Source organism: Nanorana parkeri, unplaced genomic scaffold (assembly GCF_000935625.1).
Source record: "Nanorana parkeri isolate BGI_ZX_2015 unplaced genomic scaffold, ASM93562v1 scaffold259, whole genome shotgun sequence".
Taxonomy (NCBI): Eukaryota; Metazoa; Chordata; class Amphibia; order Anura; family Dicroglossidae; genus Nanorana; species Nanorana parkeri.
This window is the reverse complement of record NW_017306527.1, coordinates 214,961-234,281: the sequence shown is the minus strand read 5'-3', so window position 1 is coordinate 234,281 and position 19,321 is coordinate 214,961. Positions and strand designations below refer to the sequence as shown.

The window sequence follows — 19,321 nt, the reverse complement described above, 5'->3', positions numbered from 1 at the left end:
AGTGTCGTTGTGCTTTACACCACTGCATCCAACACTTTGCATTGCACTTGTTGATGTAAGGCTTGGATGCAGCTACTCGGCCATGGAAACCCATTCTATGAAGCTCTCTACGCACTGTTTGTTGTGCCAATTTGAAGGCGACACAAAGTTTGGAGGTCTGTAGCTATTGACTCTGCAGACAGTTGGCGACTTCTGCGCACTGTGCGCTTCAGCATGCTCTGACATTTTACATGGCCTACCACTTTGTGGCTGAGTTGCTGTTGTTCCCAGTTGCTTCCACTTTGTTATAATACCACTAACAGGTGACCGTGGAATTTAGTAGCAAGGAAATTTCACGGATGGACTTGTTGCACAGATGGCAACCTATCACAGTACCACGCTTGAATTTACTGAGCTCCAGAGAGCGACCCATTCTTTCACAAATGTTTGTAGAAGGGGTCTGCATGCCTAGGTGCTTGATGTTATACACCTGTAGTCATGGAGGTGATTGGAAAACCTGAATCCAATGATTTGGAGGGGTGTCCCAATACGTTTTGCAATATAGTGTATGTTCAAGCTTTTAGAGTTAAAGGGATTCCGGCTATTTAGAGCAATGGAGACTTCTGGTGGTGGAGCCACAGCAAATGGAAACATTTCAGCAGGGCTCTGTGTAACCCAGCTCAGATTCAGGTACGATGTGTTTATCCACTTGGTTCAAGCACCTGGGTGGTGGAGTTTGTGTAAAGTGAAGATTCTGTATTGTATGTAGGCACCTTTTTAACTTATAAAACTCAGATTACTTGTTACCATGATTTTCAGTTATACAGTTTAATAAAATACAAAATGTGAACATTAACACAACGGTTTCTATACTTTCCTGTAAATATTGAGAGAAACCACTAAAATGTGTTTTTTTTTTTTTTCTTTTTTCTCCCATTTTACATATCCTTGGGTTTTGTATAAAATATGTTATTTTTGTATGTTTTAGCTCGTTTATACTCATCCCTGGAGCACATGAGAGAAGTCCTTGGAGAGTCTGTTTCAGAGCAAGTTATGATTGATGCGGTATTGAAATGTCAGTTCGATGCCACCAAGGCCCTCGATCTTTTGTTCAAACAGGACTGCAACACAAGCGCCAAGCCTTTGAGCCAAGACTTGCCCTCTACTGGGATACCAGCAAAAGGTAGTTTTTCTTTTTTTTTTTTTTTCAATTAAGAGATCACTAGATCAGGCCTGTACAAAATCTCACCCAGTAGTAGAAGCCAAATTTAAAAACCTAAGAGTCAGCACTATGCAATTTGCATATGATTATAAAGGTAGCTGAAATATACATATTTAAGCAACAGTTAAAGTTAAAACAGGAACACAATACATCACTTACATGGGGCACACCGGTGTGTGATGATGTGGGGGGCACAAGAATTGATGTGGGGGTCAGTGTAATGATATCTAGGAGGGCACAGGGCATATGTGATGATATAAAGAGGGGCTCAGGGGGATGTGAAGATGAGAGGGCGAAATAATAGGTATGTTCAAAATAGTGCTCTGGATAATAATCCTTGTTCAGCCACTAAATTCTCCCAGCTTCCACTATGAATATTTTTTTGAGGGTTTTAAGAAATATTTAGGCTTAAATTGTGCATTTTTGCTTGTGTGCAAACATGAAGTGCTCCATAACGCCCTCTGGCTCTAAGTCTAACTTAATCCTTAATCATTCACTAATCACCTGAACCCTCTGGCTCATTTTTATGGGCTGATACTAGCCTTGGCACACATGCAAGTTTTAACTGTGTGGCACCGAAATTGAGGCACCCTAAATTGTATTTGCAGGTTTAAGGCTTATACATGCACATAAATAGCTTTAGTTTAGGGTGACAAACCTGTTTCTTCTTTGGCAGAGTATATGATACTAATAAAGTAACATGCTGCTAGAGATGGTTGGTAATTGTCACTTTTTAAGCAACTGTCATTTACATTACATAATGTTGATATTGGTGCTCCCCAGGCTTTTGAGCTGCTGGTGAGCTCTACATGGTATCTGAACATGTTTGCTGATTCTGTATGTCTTCTATGCCTGGACACAGTTTAGGACAATTAGAATAAACATAAGATTCACTTTAGAGCAGTTAAATTGGATGTAAATGCAAACTTATTTTATTTAAGTTTTGAATAGAGTGGGGGAAGGATTAGGTTAACTTTCAATGAAAACAATTATTTTTTGTTTTTTCTTTCTGTGCCCCTGCTTGGGGCATTCACCCCTCTATTTGCCCTGGTTGACCATTGTCACAAAAACAGAAAGTGAGTGGAAATGTACATTTTAAGGTTGTCACCAGAGCAACAAATGAGGGGAAATCATCCAATGGAGACAAATGTTTTGGTGATATCTGTCAAAGATGGGTATTCCCCTCACTTTGGTGAGATTCCTTTCTTCTCCAGTTGTGTCTTCAGGGCAGGAAATGAAAGGAAATCTCTAATGATGCACAAATCACAAAAAAAAAAACAACAGATTGAGTTCGAACCCTCCTGTAGTCTTAAACTGAATGTTTAGTCTCTGCATAATCACTGAACCACTGTATGTAGTAATGTATTAATGACAGGTTAGGTTCAAAGCTTAAATCCACAAATGCCTCGTATAATTTTGAAGTCTTGTTTTAGATTAAATGCATCACAAGTTTTGTTGTGATATTTAGCAAATAAATGCCTTTTTGTTTTCTTTTTCCTTTGTCTTCTATGTGCTGTTGAATTTGTGCCTGGACCCTTTGTTTTGACCTTTTTTTTATCATGAAAAATGTTGGCCATCGTAAGGTAAGAAGCCATATATTCTTCTAACTACAGCTTATCTAATGACCAAGTTTTATGTTATCCTGCCCAGCACAATTCACAATATACTGAGAGTTCAGAGTCCAACAATTTTGCCACAGTGAGAAAACAATCAGAAACTATCCTAGACCCGACAGGCAATGGAAAGCAAAGTCTACCTTCTGGCTTTCCTCTTTGTCTGTCTTTATCTGCCCTGATAAATGAAAGTTCACATTCAAAACTTAGTAGTTCAAAACCTGCTGCTTTGTCTGAAATGAGTCTGTCTGATTTACTTTCACATCCATACAACTCAGAGGGCTCAGGTCTGGCAGCAACTAAAGCTCTCGAAATATCCACATCCTATAAAGATACAGTTGAGATTCCAAATTTAAAGGAATTACAGTTAGACCATTTAAAAAGTGGACCTGTAAAGGCATCAGATCATACAGATCCTGTTAACTGTGAATCTATGGACAGTTTCCAAGCATCTTTTGTTCCAAAACGCCTTCCACCAGAAAATCATGTCTTAAACGAACAGATGAATTTATTTGGCAGTCTAAGTTCAGTTTTACATTCTGAGGATAGCATGTCTTCTGATGGAGAAAATTTGTCTGTTCCTAAATTTGGAAGTCCATCACTGGCAGATCTGATCCTGGAGCATAAAGAGAGAAATGTTCTTCAAGACCTTTGTATTGAAACTCCGCAGAAAAATGCTGGTGTAGAATTGCAGGCTAGCTCTCTGTTACCTTTCTCTCAGTTGTCAGGTCTGTGTAATACATTAAGTGATGTCCCATCATTGACAACATCCTTGTCATCGCTAGCTGTTACTCAGCCAACTGCTGTTGCGGGGCCACAGATTTCTCTGTCTGATCTAATTGCAGACGTTGACAAACCTGTTCTTGATGTCCTTAATGTGTTTCCTTTGCCTTTGGCTGAAACAGATACAAATATCGATCTCCGCTCTCTCATTAGTAAACCTGTTGACACTTATCCTCATAGTGTTAATGCAAAGTCAGTATCTTCAAAACCTCTAGAATCAAAACATTCAACATTCAGATATCCTTACACCCAAAAAGTGTGTAAGAATTGTAAAAAACCTACCCCTCGGGTAAAGACTTTAAAAGCCAGACCTTCTGCATTTGCTTTAAGTTTATGTTTTACATACATTCCAAAACCATGCAGGAACACTGTCTTAATGCTTCATCAGGACCATGAATGCAATTCATCAGCAGTAATTGGTGACATGGGTCACCCAGCACTGATCCCTTTTGATTTTCAAACCCCTTCCCCTGATGACATTGTGAAAGAGAGCCAAAAAAAGGCTTTTGCGAGATAAAGCAAGCAATTTTTTTTCCAAGCTGTTGTTTTTTTTTTGTTTTTTTTTACTTCACTGTTGCTATACATTTTTACCTTTGGGAGTTTGTGATTTTATATACAGTTTTCCTAAAAGGAGGGATATATCTACTCTACATTTTACAAAGTATTTTTATTTTTGTATTTCATCATTTTTCAGCAGGGATTTTTAAGTGCTGCTTTTAGATATTCAATCTGTATAGGTTTGCTGGATCATTAGGTGCTTCATGGTATTTTGGACACAACTCATAAAAGAGAGGGATATGCGCTGACTGAACTCTGCTACACAAGCATATTTTTCCCCAGACTTTCTTCATAAATGATCTCAGCTCTTGTTAAACCAGCAGTTTTACTGATGAAGAATTTTGTGAACATATGCTTGTCTTCTAATTTCATTATTGATATTTACTTTTTACTGAATGGTCGTGTTTGTTTGAAATAAAATCTTTTTAATTCAAGAGCACATTAATAGCATTTTAACAAATTGCCCTCCTAAGTACCGTCTTTAATAGAGGTTGCTTGAATGATAAAATACTTTGACCTAACCTTTTTTTTCTTTTCTTTGGGCAATAGAACTGTTTTGATTTAGTGTAGATTTATTTTTCAAATGACTTTCTCTTTTCAAAGATTTAGCCATTAGTAATGCAAGTTAAAGCTGAACTCCAAGCAAATGGCATAACACACATGCAAAATACTTTATGTGAACTTCCTTACTTGCCAAAGTTGCTGTATTTCTGTTTATCCAGGTCTGAGATTTACACAGAGCAGTCAGCTTAGTGACCTGACATTTACCTGCTGCAGCTAAGGTACACAGCAAGGTCAGTTTCTTTTCACCAGCCTGTGGTTTGACAATGAAGGAGCAGCTCAAAATTGATGAGGTTATCTCTTTGCTCTTTCTTCCTACCTCCACATTCCTTGTTGGCACATATGCATTTAGCTTACCTTAACTGGCTCTTAGGCTCCATTCACACAGTTAGTGTTTTTGCATATATGAGCGCGTTTTGTCCAGCATTTCATCTAACGTGTTTAGCATGTTTTTGGCAAATTTTTGCACGCTTTAGTTGCACGAGCATTAAAACGCCGTTTTTGCAAGGAGATTGAAATACATTACGATGAATGGATAAAACGTGAGCAAAAACGCACATCAAGCGTTTCCATTGAAGTCTATGGGGCCAAACGCACTGTAATCTGCCAAAAAAAGCTCATGTATTTTTTTGCAGCGTTTGGCATTATACAGCTTATGACAAAACTCTCAGCTGTCATCAGGGGCCCATTGAAATTAATGGGATTTTTGTGTTGAGATTAGGTGGGAACAGGGACTTAATGCCGTACCTTCCTCTCGCAGTCTTAGTACTGCTATACAAAGGAAAACATGAGGTTGAAAACATGTCAAAGTCAGATATCCTTACTAGTTGCGTTTAAAATAAATTTTTGTTAAATACATAACCACATTATTTTGTGTTTTTTGTATATCTGCCTCGATTTCAGCTTTAATGTATACATTTCTGAACAAAGTGTATATTCTGGATATGCAGTTTAGTAGGATATTTGATGATTTTGACCTACACATAACACGGGTGCATAACATGTACCTCAGGACAGCATCTATGGGGTCTGTATTTAAGTTAGTTTAGAATCAGATGCGCTATTTCAGGATTTTAATGTGAACAAACAAGCATGTGGGGGCCCAAAAACAAAGTTGACTGAGCTACTGCAACACAGGACAAAGGATTAATTGTTTATGTCCCAAGAAGGACATTTGGGCATATAGAGACTTAAGCATCACTGCACCAAAGCTGTTTCTATATTCTTACTGATGAACATGAGAATTCTGCAACATATTTAGACATGATATAATATTGGGGTACTGTGGGATTTAAATTATGCAGATTTAGTTTGGCCTTGCACAAGGTTCTTTTAGTGATCTAGATAAGCATGTTAATTTATAAAAAGAAACAAAAACGGGGGTATAAATGGGTCAGTTACCAACTTCTCACAGCAGATATCTCCCTGCATCTAAAATGTTATATCTGCTTGAATGCTTCTAGTGCTTAACTGTGGTCCTCAAATAATCGAAACTGCCCACGTTATGTCAATTCCTTTTATTTTGGGCAGGTAATTTAATTACTGATCCTTGATAAGAGAACACCAACCATACCAACTGAGGTAAATCCTCCTAAGAACTCCTGAATTAGACCTGACACTTAACTTGAAGCCATTTTGTTTCTGGTTATGGCTTTGTTTCTACTTGCCTTTCCTGATGGATGGATGTTCCTCAAGGCTTTGCTTTCTTGAAGAGCAAAGCAACTAGCAGAATCTTTAACATCTGACACTGTTTAGGATGCATCTGATGCTTTGTCCCGCACTGCTTTGTGGTTCTTACTACTGATTGCTACACTGCTCTAGGGCAGAGTAGGGACATAACAGCTGACAGGTGGAACCACCGTGCACAGTGGGGGCCAGGCCTCTGACACATTCAGAAGTGTGTTGGATGTTGAAAATCCAACCAGTGGCTTTGCTCTGCAATAAAGCAAAGATCTGAGGAACAGATGGCAAGACAGGTAAACAAACCAGTCGTCTTTGCAGATTGTGGGTTTTCAGTAAGATTCTTTTGAAATAGTAACTAAATATAATGTTGGTATACATTTTACTACTGAATAAAACACACAGCTTAGTGAGATTACTAATGAATGAAGGAGTTGCATTCTGTCTGGGAAAACAAAGTACATTTTGTAATTGTTTTTTAAGCCCTTTTGTTTTATAGTTAACATGAAGTAGGAATAAGGAAAAAAAATTGTGAAGCCGACCAAAGAAGTGAAATCATGCAGATTTCTGTACATATTTTATTTGTCTACAGAATGCTATGGGAACTCCATGAGTTTGGGATGCTCTGTATACAAATAGCAGCTTCCATCTCTTCATTCAGAAATTTGGTACAGCCCTTGTGATACCCCCGTCGTTATTTGTTTCAGGGGCTCCCATGGTGTGTGCAGGTGCCTAATTTTCATAGGTTTGGTCATCTTTACATATTTTCTATACTTAAGGTTCCCCTCAAAGCTGACCTAACATTAGATGTAGTTTTCCTTGTTAAATTCATGAACACTGAGCAACTGTATTTGTGCTAAAACTCCAAATTTATCTCACATTGCTCCCTTGACAATGTCTTCATCTGCTTTTATTTTTACCCAGAAGGATGGTATTCAGGCATCATCCAGGGTCAGCATTTGTTTCTGGCCCAAGAAGCTGGCCCATGGATAGAATAATCATCTAAATCCCTGTGGCTGTCTAATAGTCACTATATTCTTGGCTGTGTGTACCCGTTGTCTCTCACAGATCAGCCAGGTGGGTGGGTACTGAAGGAGGGTAGGCTGAGGATTATTGCTTTTTAATACTAAAAGGTATAGTGTTTTTGTATTATAAATGTATACTGTTGCTTTATATTATGACTTTAGGAATTTAATGATGCAGCTTTGTAAATTTATTGATAGGCCCGCTTTAATGTCGTCATGTTTTTAGGCGCAGATGTATATAATGGTATGTGTTGACGATAAATTCATTTAAAGGTAACTATACTTTTAGATTGGTGGAGAGCTAGTCCAGGAGCCAAGGGCCTACATATTTAAACGTATAGTTGATTTTCAGATTTGCATACATTACCTGAACCAGAATGAATGCTCCACATAACTTATGTAGAGTCTTCTCTCAGCTGATGCAGTAGAGAATTTAAAATGTACCTGCACTCATGCTAAAGCTGTAAAAAACAACATTTCCATAAAGTAGCAGCACTTTTGGGTACCTGCTAGGGCTGCAAAAATTAATCGATTCTAATTGATAATGAGAATCGTTGGCAACGATTCTCATCATCGATTAGTTGCTGCCTGCCTATATTGGCAGAGGCAGCGGGGACACAGACCACTGCAGTCGGAACCAGCGTGGACAAAACTGCTGTGACTCTGCAATCCCCTGCTGTCCCCCGTACCTCAGCAGACGCTCCGTCTCTCCTCTATTATGACGAACTTTAATTTAAGACTGTTTTAGAACAATAAAACATTTGTATTTGCTTTCACACAGCTGTTGTGAAACTACAAATCCGATCATGCATCTGCCTCTGGGGTTATTTAACCTATTCATGTTAGCAGGGCAGAACTGTAACTCTATTGCTGCAGTGTACTGGAAGTGTGTGCTATATATCATTCAACGTGGTACACACTTCCAGTACACTGCAGTAATAGAGTTACAATTACCCCCTGCTAACATGAATAGGTTAAATGATCCATAGTACGACTACATGTTATGTAATATGGATCATGATTTAACTTATTCATGTTAGCAGGGGAGAAATTGTAACTCTATTGCTGTAGTGGAGGTGTGTGCTGTAAATATGTACTACATATACAGTACACACTTCCAGTACACTGTAGCAATAGATTTACAGCCAGCCCTGACCCAGCTTCCCTCACTCACATTTCAATACGATCCCTGTTGCCTCACGCGGTGCCTCTTGTAGTCCGCGCTGGGCAGGATCGCTGCATTGCGTCTCGGTGCTCAGCTTGTGCGAGGAGCTTACAATTCTGCCCTGCTAACATGAATAGGTTAAATCATGATCTATAGTACGTAGGGTTGCACAGATACTTTTCGAGTACCAGTGCAGATACTTGGCATTTTCATGAGAACTACCAGGGTTGCAGCTGGGACCGGGCTCTGGCGCTCTACCACTGTCCTGAAATCATTAGTCTGTATTGTTTTAGAAAAACTGTCACATGAAAATAAACAAAAAATTATCAGTACTCGTACTTGTAAGTACTCGGCAAGTACCAGTACTCGTACTCGCAAAACTGGTATCTGTACATCCCTTTATTTATATTTATAAAAACAAAATCGTACATTAAAACAGATGTACAAATCCCAGGAGCTCCATGTGCCCTTTACAGATGACAGCTGCCTCCCTAATTTTTGATTTTTTCTCTAGTGTAGTCTTGGAGCTCAAAAGTATCGATACATGTACTGGTAGCGAGTACTGTACTTGGTATCTGTGCAACCCTAATAGTACATATACAGCACACACCTGCAGTACTCTGCAGTCTGCAGCATTAGAATAACAATTCTCCATTGCTAACATGAATGGATTAAATGATCCATAGTACAACTACAGATTATGTACTATGGATCTTTTAACCTATTCATATTAGCAGGGAAGAATTGTAAATCTATTGCTGCAGTGTACTGGACGTGTGTAATGTACTACATATAGAGTACACTGCAGCAATAGATTTTACAATTATCCTCTGCTAACATGAATGGGTTAAATGATCCCTAGTAGATAATAGTACATAACCTGTATTTGTACTATGGATCATTTAACCTATTCATGTTAGCTGAGGATAATTGTAAATCTATTGCTGCAGCGTATTGGGAATGTGTACTGTATATATGTACTACATATAGAGTATACACTGCAGCAATAGATTTACAATTCTCCCCTGTTAACATGAATGGGTTAAATGATTTGTAGTTCAAGTACATTTTATGTACCATGGATCATTTAGTCCATTCATATTAGGGAATAATTGTAAATCTATTGTCTGTAGTGTATTAGCAGTGTGTACTTTATATGCAGCACATATAGAGTACACTGCTAGTACACTGCAGACAATAGATTTACAATTATCCCCTGCTAATATTAATATGTTCTTAATAGGGCCCCCACCTTGCCCTCACTTACTGCTCACGATGTGCCTCTCTGGTGAGGTTGTAGTCGGTGCTGTGCGGGAGAGCAGCGGCAAGTCAGCGCTGGTCCGGTGGGAGGAGCTCCAGGTGTGGTCCTAATTTAGCTGGGCGGCGACTGTCCAGAGATGCCGCGCGTGTCAGGGTCCTCTGAGCAGTCGCCGGGCAGCTAAATTAGGACCCCCCTGGAGCTCCTCCCACCGGACCAGTGCTGACCCTCCGCTGCTCTCCCGCACTGAAAGCAAAGAAGAGGAAAAAAGAAAAAAATAGTGCAAGCATCGGCGCTATAAATCGGGGCATTTTGACAAGTACTTGTGAAAAATGCCATGTATTGGTCCCGATACCGATGCTAGTATCGGGAACACACACACACACACACACACACACACACACACCATCCCAGTAGGTTTCAATATTGAGTTGGCCCACCCTTTGCAGCTATAACAGCTTCAACTCTGGGAAGGTGTCCACAAGGTTTAGGAGTGTGACTATGGGAATGTTTGACCATTCTTCCAGAAGCGCATTTATGAGGTCAGGCACTAATGTCGGACAAGAAGGCCTGGCTCGCAGTCTCCACTCTAATTCATCTAAAAGGTGTTCTATCTGGTTGAGGTCAGGACTGTGCAGGCCAGTCAAGTTCCTCCAACCCAAACTTGCTCATCCATGTCTTTATGGACCATGCTTTGTGCACTGGTGCACACTCATGTTGGAACAGGAAGGGGCCATCCCCAAACTGTTCCCACGAAGTTGGAAGCATGTAACTGTCCAACATGTCTTGGTATGCTGATGCCTTAAGAGTTACCTTCACTGGAACTAAGGGGCCAAGCCCAACCCCTGAAAAATAACCCCACACCATAATCCCCCCTACACCAAACTTTACACTTGGCACAATGCAGTCAGCCAAGTACTGTTGTCCTGGCAACCGCCAATCCCAAACACGTCCATCGGATTGCCAGACAGAGAAGTGTGATACGTGACTCCAGAGAATACGTCTCCACTTATATCGAGTCCAGTGACGGCGTGCTTTACACAGCTGCATCTGACACTTTGGGGGTGATTTACTAACCTAAACACACGCACGCACCAGGTGCGTGTGATTTTCACACAGCAAAACGTATTTATCAACCGAAAAGTCTCTAAAAGCATATTTCCACTAATGCCATATATGGAAAAATCATGCACATGATGCATATATAATGCTGCTTCACAGTTTAGACAAAAATGGTTAGCTCATGCATTTACATTCCTGCATTCATCAACGCAATCAACACAACATAGAGCTAATTTACACAACATCACCTTGCAATTCATGCTTGGCTTTGCACAACACACCTGCTGGGTGTGTACACACTACAAAGGTGTTTAGATTCCACCCATAGATCATGCTGGGAGGGAACACACTACAGAGGTGTATACATGTTCGTGGTGTGTTTATAAGGTTAGTAAATCAACCCCTTTGCATTGCACTGGGTGATGTAAGGCTTGGATGCAGCTGCTCGGTCATGGAAACCCTTTTCATGAAGCTCTCTATGCACTGTTGTGCTAATCTGAAGGCCACATGAAGTTTGGAGGTCTGTAGCTATTGACTGCAGACAGTTGGCGAATTCTGCGGACTGTGCGCTTCAGAATGCGTTCACCCCGCTCTGTCATTTTCCTTCGTGGCTGAGTTGCTGTTGTTCCCAATTGCTTCCACTTTGTTATAATACCACTAACAGTTGGCCGTAGCCAACTAGTAGCAAGGAAATTTCACGGAACACCTGAATCCAATGATTTGGAGAGTGTCCCAAAACTTTTGGCAAAATAGTGTGTGTGGATAGATAGATAGTAGATAGATATAGATTTCCTATAGATATCTATAGAGAGATCTCTATAGAGATAGATAGATAATATAGGTGGGAAAAGTCATTTTCCGTTTCGGCCTTACAAATTTTGCTGCAGGAGGTGCGTTGCAGTGCTATTCATTTCAATGGATCCCAAATGCACCTCCCATCCGCAGTGTGGTCGCCCCCACTGGAAGGCGTGGTACTGCAATGCCCTGCATTTCAGTGCAGTGCGATTTTTAAAAATGTGCATACCGTTTTAGTCTGAAGTAAACGTTGTCTGCAATGCTGCATTTGTGTATTTTATTTTAAATAAATGACGGTATCCTTTTTTTACATTTTATCCAATTAGTTGATCGAAGCTAATGATTGGCTAACTAATCGATTATGAAAATAATTGTTAGCTGCAGCCCTAGTACCTACATGTAGTTTAGCTTTATGTTTGGCTCAATGAAGGGTGAATTAAAGTTAACTTCAAGAATTGCACGATAGTGCATTCAGGTTTTTCTTCTCCCAGTGTGCTCTAGTACAAAACTAAAGCTACATGCAGCCACCTTTTTAGATGGCAGTTTAGAAGCCTTACTATGAGTAAAGATTTTTGTGTAGTAATCCTGAACTGACGGTGATTCTCTACAGCTTCAAGATAAATGACTGATGAGTGCAACAGAGCTTCAGATTATTGTTACCGATCAGTAGATATGGTCCTCTGGCAATGATCGCTGTTTTATTTATGGCAATTGTACCCTTTTACGTGATATATTTTCATTCTGTCCCCCACATGTGCACTTGTTCATACATTATACAATTTTCCTTTGTAGGTATCCTCTAAAGGATGTGGCTTCTCTCTGTGGTGTTGGCAGTGAGCAGTTCACTTTTTATATACCATCACACCTACTCTGGAAAGTCTGTGACACTCTAGCTTTCATGTGAACATGCATAAACATACTGAGTAGCCTATACGTAACTACAGGTTAAACTATCAACAAAACCTCAACAGATAAATATCTGTATGCTTTGCAGCAGCTTTAGTATTATTTTCCAATCATGTTTACTGTTGTTTTTGTGAATTGAGTTCTGACCTTTTTGTTGCTTTCTATTGTTCGCGTACACATAGGTGAATGCATAACTTTACAATGAGACCAGTGTGACTGCTGTTTGAACTAAAGCAGCAAACAAGAAAAGGTTTAGATTGGAACTCTGACCACTTGATTTTTAACAGATAAATTATATCCCAAACAGTTCAAATCCAATTTTTTAACGCCACTTAGCTTCCAGGCACTTTGTTCTCCAAGCCCTGTTGTGAGCAAGCTCAATATGAATGTGCTGATATGAATTTGATTTGTTTAAATTGACACTGGTGTCGGTGCCAACAAATGGTTGACACCAGTGGCTGAGTAATAATGAATGTCACAGTGTTAATGTCATTTTTTGTTTTCCACTGCTCTAGTATAATCAACATGGTGCTGTGTCCTTTAGTTACATGCCAAACATGTACTTGTAGCATACTTAAAGGAGAAGTATTGGGAATGTACTCTTCCTATTACTTAGAGCTGGGGCTGTCACACGCTGGCTCTATAGATTGAGAACTGAGTGCTCCTGAACTACTGAACGCTCAGGCCACGATCTTCTCCCAGCAAAGTAAAATAACTGTCAGTCACCACTCTTGACAGCTCTCTCTGTTCCTCCAGTGAGTGCTCACTGGAGGAACAGACAGGGGAGGGGTCGGGCACAGCTGGCTCCGGTTCTAGAGAGGCAGAGTCAGCTGCCAATCAGGAAGCTGGGTGGATCCGGAAATATTGACAGGATCCCACTTGGCTGAAGTGCGGCTCTGCGCTGTCAACATATAGTAAGCAATAGCCTGCTGAGTTTGGGTCACAGGTGTACATTTGTAAATGTGCTTCTGGGACCCAAAGAGAAGTAAAGCCCAAAAAATAAAAGATTTGTATTTAGTGCTCTTTTCCCCTCCCTTATTTTTTGATATTGGAAAGGGGTAAGTACCCCTGATGGGTTTTTATTGCTGTTCAGTGTTCCATTAGAGAGATTTCCCCTCACTTCCTGTGCTCTTGACAGTGTTTTACCACCGAAGGAGAGTGGAACTCCCCAACATCAACAAAGACTTATAACGTTTCATAATGAAGTCTTATGCAAATCAAAAGATCACACCTTTTGATCTGCAAACAAATTAAATAGGAAACTAACAATACATTGTTGCACTTTATTGCTCAATAGCACTTGCAGACTATCTGCAAGTGTAATTTTACACTGCGGAGGCTTAATTTTTATATATTGCATAGAGATTCCAGGCTGTCATTTTAACAACTGCTAAGGATGATGCGGGAGCCGTGACACGGGGAGGGGAGAGCTAAACATAACAAATATGAAATAAAAAAAACTTCAACAATGTTTCTGGGGCTTATGTTATACATTTCAGGTCCTCAAGTGGTTAGAGTCTCTGTCATGGGGGAAAAAACTACTTCTTCAGGTACTACAGTTAAACATAGCTTCAGGAGCCTCACCTGCCATGCCGGCTATTCTGACAACTGTGTTCTGTTTTCCCCAAGTGACAGATTCTCTTTAAAATGGTCCGTGTGTGTAATGTGCCAAACAAAGCACATGGCTATCAAGTGGAAATAATATTTGACAGCCTGACATCAGTAATCCGGATTACTGTTGTGGATTAGTGCAATTTTCACCCTATCGTTGCTCATTGCACTACCTTACTGAATAAACCTGCTATAATGGCATTAGAAATGTAACTGTCTCTAAGCAAAGCTCTCAAACTAGTGGTTTAGACCTCACACAGCCACTGGTTGGATGCAACATGAACAATTTAACCTTTTTTTTAAAGGTTATATCCACCCAGAATTATTATCTTGGGTGGAATTGGATCCTCAAGTTCGATTTTATTATGCTTGGCATGGCTGTACCAGACATTTCTAGGACTTCTCCCCAGCAGCTGTGTTGCTTGACCATACTGGTTTCCTGTGGAATATAATATGAGGCAGATGACAAGTGCTATTAATATTTACATAACAAATGAACATAACTTTTTTCTTCTAAGAATTAAGCTTTGGATAGCTTACAGAATGGGTAAAAAGTTTTTTTAATGTGATATCTGTTTGGTGAGATTTACCTTAACTTCCTCTCTTGTAGGGACTTGGATGATACCTCTGTAGTGGAATGTTATTACATTTTAGTGGAAATACCTTCCTAGACAGTTGTTGGAACAGGGGAACAGGTGTCCCCATTAAAAGATTTTCCCTCTATTCCCGTTAAAATGACAACTAAGCATTTTGGATTTTCCTATCAATTTTAGTACCAGGAAAATCGACGGGTGAATCCGACCAGGGGGGGTTGTTACACAAGCTGCTTGCTTGGGGGTATTGCTGCTTTTGCAGAACACAAGCTGCAATAAAACATTTGACTTTAAATATTTTGTATGGGTGCATGGTGTCTTTGCAGTAGTTTCAGCAAAAAATAATTCTTATTCACTTATAGAACACAGGACCTTTTACTTGTGTTTATAGTTAGCCTGGTATCTGTATTTATTTCCATGTATCCCAGTACACTCAGTGATTGCGCTTGGTAATATTTTTTTACTGTTTGTATAGGTATGTCACATCTATGGACTGTTTATCCTCAAGTTTTTTTTTACCATTAATCAGCTAATCAACCATAGTATTAGTTTGTGCCTCAGTTGAAACACATTGTTATCACTCCCTGGATGTTTCCATGGAGAAAATCCAAACATCACCACCTCTACAATGACAGCATACCTGTCTGCTGTTGTTCTTTGCTATCAATGTTTTTATGAAAAACCAGCAAATGTGTACCTGTTTATGAAAGAAGTCATTTTAGCAGTATGTGCAGGAAAGATCAAACAAATAAATCATTTTTTGTACTACTTTTTCTGCAACTTAGCAGAAAACAATAAATGGTTCCCAAACCAATCCCATTTATTCATTTTTAATCTAACCCTTTATTTAAAATGTTTGAGGCTTACATACAGTTCCATATATCATTTCAGATCTTATCAAGTGTGGGGCTGTACACAGTCACTTGTATAGGGTTTTACAAAACTAGATTTATATTCCTATATGATATGTACAGTCTCTTCAAGGAGAGAAGAAAGAACTGAGTGATGGAAGGTGGAAAATGAACTGATGGAGGGAGTGACCGCCAGAGCTGATAACTTGGGGGGGGGGGTGGAAATGGGGTGGGTGTAGCCCTGTTGTGAGCAAGCTCAAAATGAGTGATGCACTAGTTTATAATACACCTGCTCAATGAGAGACACCTGAGCTCAATTAACCCCTCCCCCTAACAAGAGCACTGCAACCTGAGGAGAAAAAAAAAGGGAACAGTTTAAAAACTGACAGAAAAGAAAAAGAGTTTTTAAATACTAAAAAAGGGTCTAAAAAGGAAGGAAGGAAGCAGAGACAACAAGTATACCAAAAATCAAGCACTTAATATATCCCAAACAGTTCAAATCCAATTTTTTAACGCCACTTAGCTTCCAGGCACTTTGTTCTCCAAGCCCTGTTGTGAGCAAGCTCAATATGAATGTGCTGATATGAATTTGATTTGTTTAAATTGACACTGGTGTCGGTGCCAACAAATGGTTGACACCAGTGGCTGAGTAATAATGAATGTCACAGTGTTAATGTCATTTTTTGTTTTCCACTGCTCTAGTATAATCAACATGGTGCTGTGTCCTTTAGTTACATGCCAAACATGTACTTGTAGCATACTTAAAGGAGAAGTATTGGGAATGTACTCTTCCTATTACTTAGAGCTGGGGCTGTCACACGCTGGCTCTATAGATTGAGAACTGAGTGCTCCTGAACTACTGAACGCTCAGGCCACGATCTTCTCCCAGCAAAGTAAAATAACTGTCAGTCACCACTCTTGACAGCTCTCTCTGTTCCTCCAGTGAGTGCTCACTGGAGGAACAGACAGGGGAGGGGTCGGGCACAGCTGGCTCCGGTTCTAGAGAGGCAGAGTCAGCTGCCAATCAGGAAGCTGGGTGGATCCGGAAATATTGACAGGATCCCACTTGGCTGAAGTGCGGCTCTGCGCTGTCAACATATAGTAAGCAATAGCCTGCTGAGTTTGGGTCACAGGTGTACATTTGTAAATGTGCTTCTGGGACCCAAAGAGAAGTAAAGCCCAAAAAATAAAAGATTTGTATTTAGTGCTCTTTTCCCCTCCCTTATTTTTTGATATTGGAAAGGGGTAAGTACCCCTGATGGGTTTTTATTGCTGTTCAGTGTTCCATTAGAGAGATTTCCCCTCACTTCCTGTGCTCTTGACAGTGTTTTACCACCGAAGGAGAGTGGAACTCCCCAACATCAACAAAGACTTATAACGTTTCATAATGAAGTCTTATGCAAATCAAAAGATCACACCTTTTGATCTGCAAACAAATTAAATAGGAAACTAACAATACATTGTTGCACTTTATTGCTCAATAGCACTTGCAGACTATCTGCAAGTGTAATTTTACACTGCGGAGGCTTAATTTTTATATATTGCATAGAGATTCCAGGCTGTCATTTTAACAACTGCTAAGGATGATGCGGGAGCCGTGACACGGGGAGGGGAGAGCTAAACATAACAAATATGAAATAAAAAAAACTTCAACAATGTTTCTGGGGCTTATGTTATACATTTCAGGTCCTCAAGTGGTTAGAGTCTCTGTCATGGGGGAAAAAACTACTTCTTCAGGTACTACAGTTAAACATAGCTTCAGGAGCCTCACCTGCCATGCCGGCTATTCTGACAACTGTGTTCTGTTTTCCCCAAGTGACAGATTCTCTTTAAAATGGTCCGTGTGTGTAATGTGCCAAACAAAGCACATGGCTATCAAGTGGAAATAATATTTGACAGCCTGACATCAGTAATCCGGATTACTGTTGTGGATTAGTGCAATTTTCACCCTATCGTTGCTCATTGCACTACCTTACTGAATAAACCTGCTATAATGGCATTAGAAATGTAACTGTCTCTAAGCAAAGCTCTCAAACTAGTGGTTTAGACCTCACACAGCCACTGGTTGGATGCAACATGAACAATTTAACCTTTTTTTTAAAGGTTATATCCACCCAGAATTATTATCTTGGGTGGAATTGGATCCTCAAGTTCGATTTTATTATGCTTGGCATGGCTGTACCAGACATTTCTAGGACTTCTCCCCAGCAGCTGTGTTGCTTGACCATACTGGTTTCCTGTGGAATATAATATGAGGCAGATGACAAGTGCTATTAATATTTACATAACAAATGAACATAACTTTTTTCTTCTAAGAATTAAGCTTTGGATAGCTTACAGAATGGGTAAAAAGTTTTTTTAATGTGATATCTGTTTGGTGAGATTTACCTTAACTTCCTCTCTTGTAGGGACTTGGATGATACCTCTGTAGTGGAATGTTATTACATTTTAGTGGAAATACCTTCCTAGACAGTTGTTGGAACAGGGGAACAGGTGTCCCCATTAAAAGATTTTCCCTCTATTCCCGTTAAAATGACAACTAAGCATTTTGGATTTTCCTATCAATTTTAGTACCAGGAAAATCGACGGGTGAATCCGACCAGGGGGGGTTGTTACACAAGCTGCTTGCTTGGGGGTATTGCTGCTTTTGCAGAACACAAGCTGCAATAAAACATTTGACTTTAAATATTTTGTATGGGTGCATGGTGTCTTTGCAGTAGTTTCAGCAAAAAATAATTCTTATTCACTTATAGAACACAGGACCTTTTACTTGTGTTTATAGTTAGCCTGGTATCTGTATTTATTTCCATGTATCCCAGTACACTCAGTGATTGCGCTTGGTAATATTTTTTTACTGTTTGTATAGGTATGTCACATCTATGGACTGTTTATCCTCAAGTTTTTTTTTACCATTAATCAGCTAATCAACCATAGTATTAGTTTGTGCCTCAGTTGAAACACATTGTTATCACTCCCTGGATGTTTCCATGGAGAAAATCCAAACATCACCACCTCTACAATGACAGCATACCTGTCTGCTGTTGTTCTTTGCTATCAATGTTTTTATGAAAAACCAGCAAATGTGTACCTGTTTATGAAAGAAGTCATTTTAGCAGTATGTGCAGGAAAGATCAAACAAATAAATCATTTTTTGTACTACTTTTTCTGCAACTTAGCAGAAAACAATAAATGGTTCCCAAACCAATCCCATTTATTCATTTTTAATCTAACCCTTTATTTAAAATGTTTGAGGCTTACATACAGTTCCATATATCATTTCAGATCTTATCAAGTGTGGGGCTGTACACAGTCACTTGTATAGGGTTTTACAAAACTAGATTTATATTCCTATATGATATGTACAGTCTCTTCAAGGAGAGAAGAAAGAACTGAGTGATGGAAGGTGGAAAATGAACTGATGGAGGGAGTGACCGCCAGAGCTGATAACTTGGGGGGGGGGGATGAAATGGTGATGGTGAAAGGAATGGCGAGCTTTTGGGAAGTGGAGATGGTGATGATGGGGTGGGTGGATAGGAGGCAGGCAGTGCATTAGGCTCTCATCTTGGGGTAATTCAGTGTAACGGATCACACATGTGAGATAGAAGAAGCAGAAGGTGTATGGAAGGGAAGCACACAGTGGATGAAATGGTGATGGTGAA

General features: G+C 39.7%; 1 protein-coding gene across 1 annotated transcript in view; it reads left to right on the top strand.

Annotated features, from left to right (window-relative positions):
* The window catches only part of HBS1L (HBS1 like translational GTPase), a 111,424-nt gene that overhangs the window by 19,890 nt on the left and 72,213 nt on the right, over window positions 1-19,321 (top strand). The window contains exon 4 of the mRNA XM_018556948.1: window positions 968-1,162. Within this exon, the coding sequence (XP_018412450.1) occupies window positions 968-1,162 (195 nt within the window). The remainder of the gene's footprint in view (window positions 1-967; window positions 1,163-19,321) is intronic.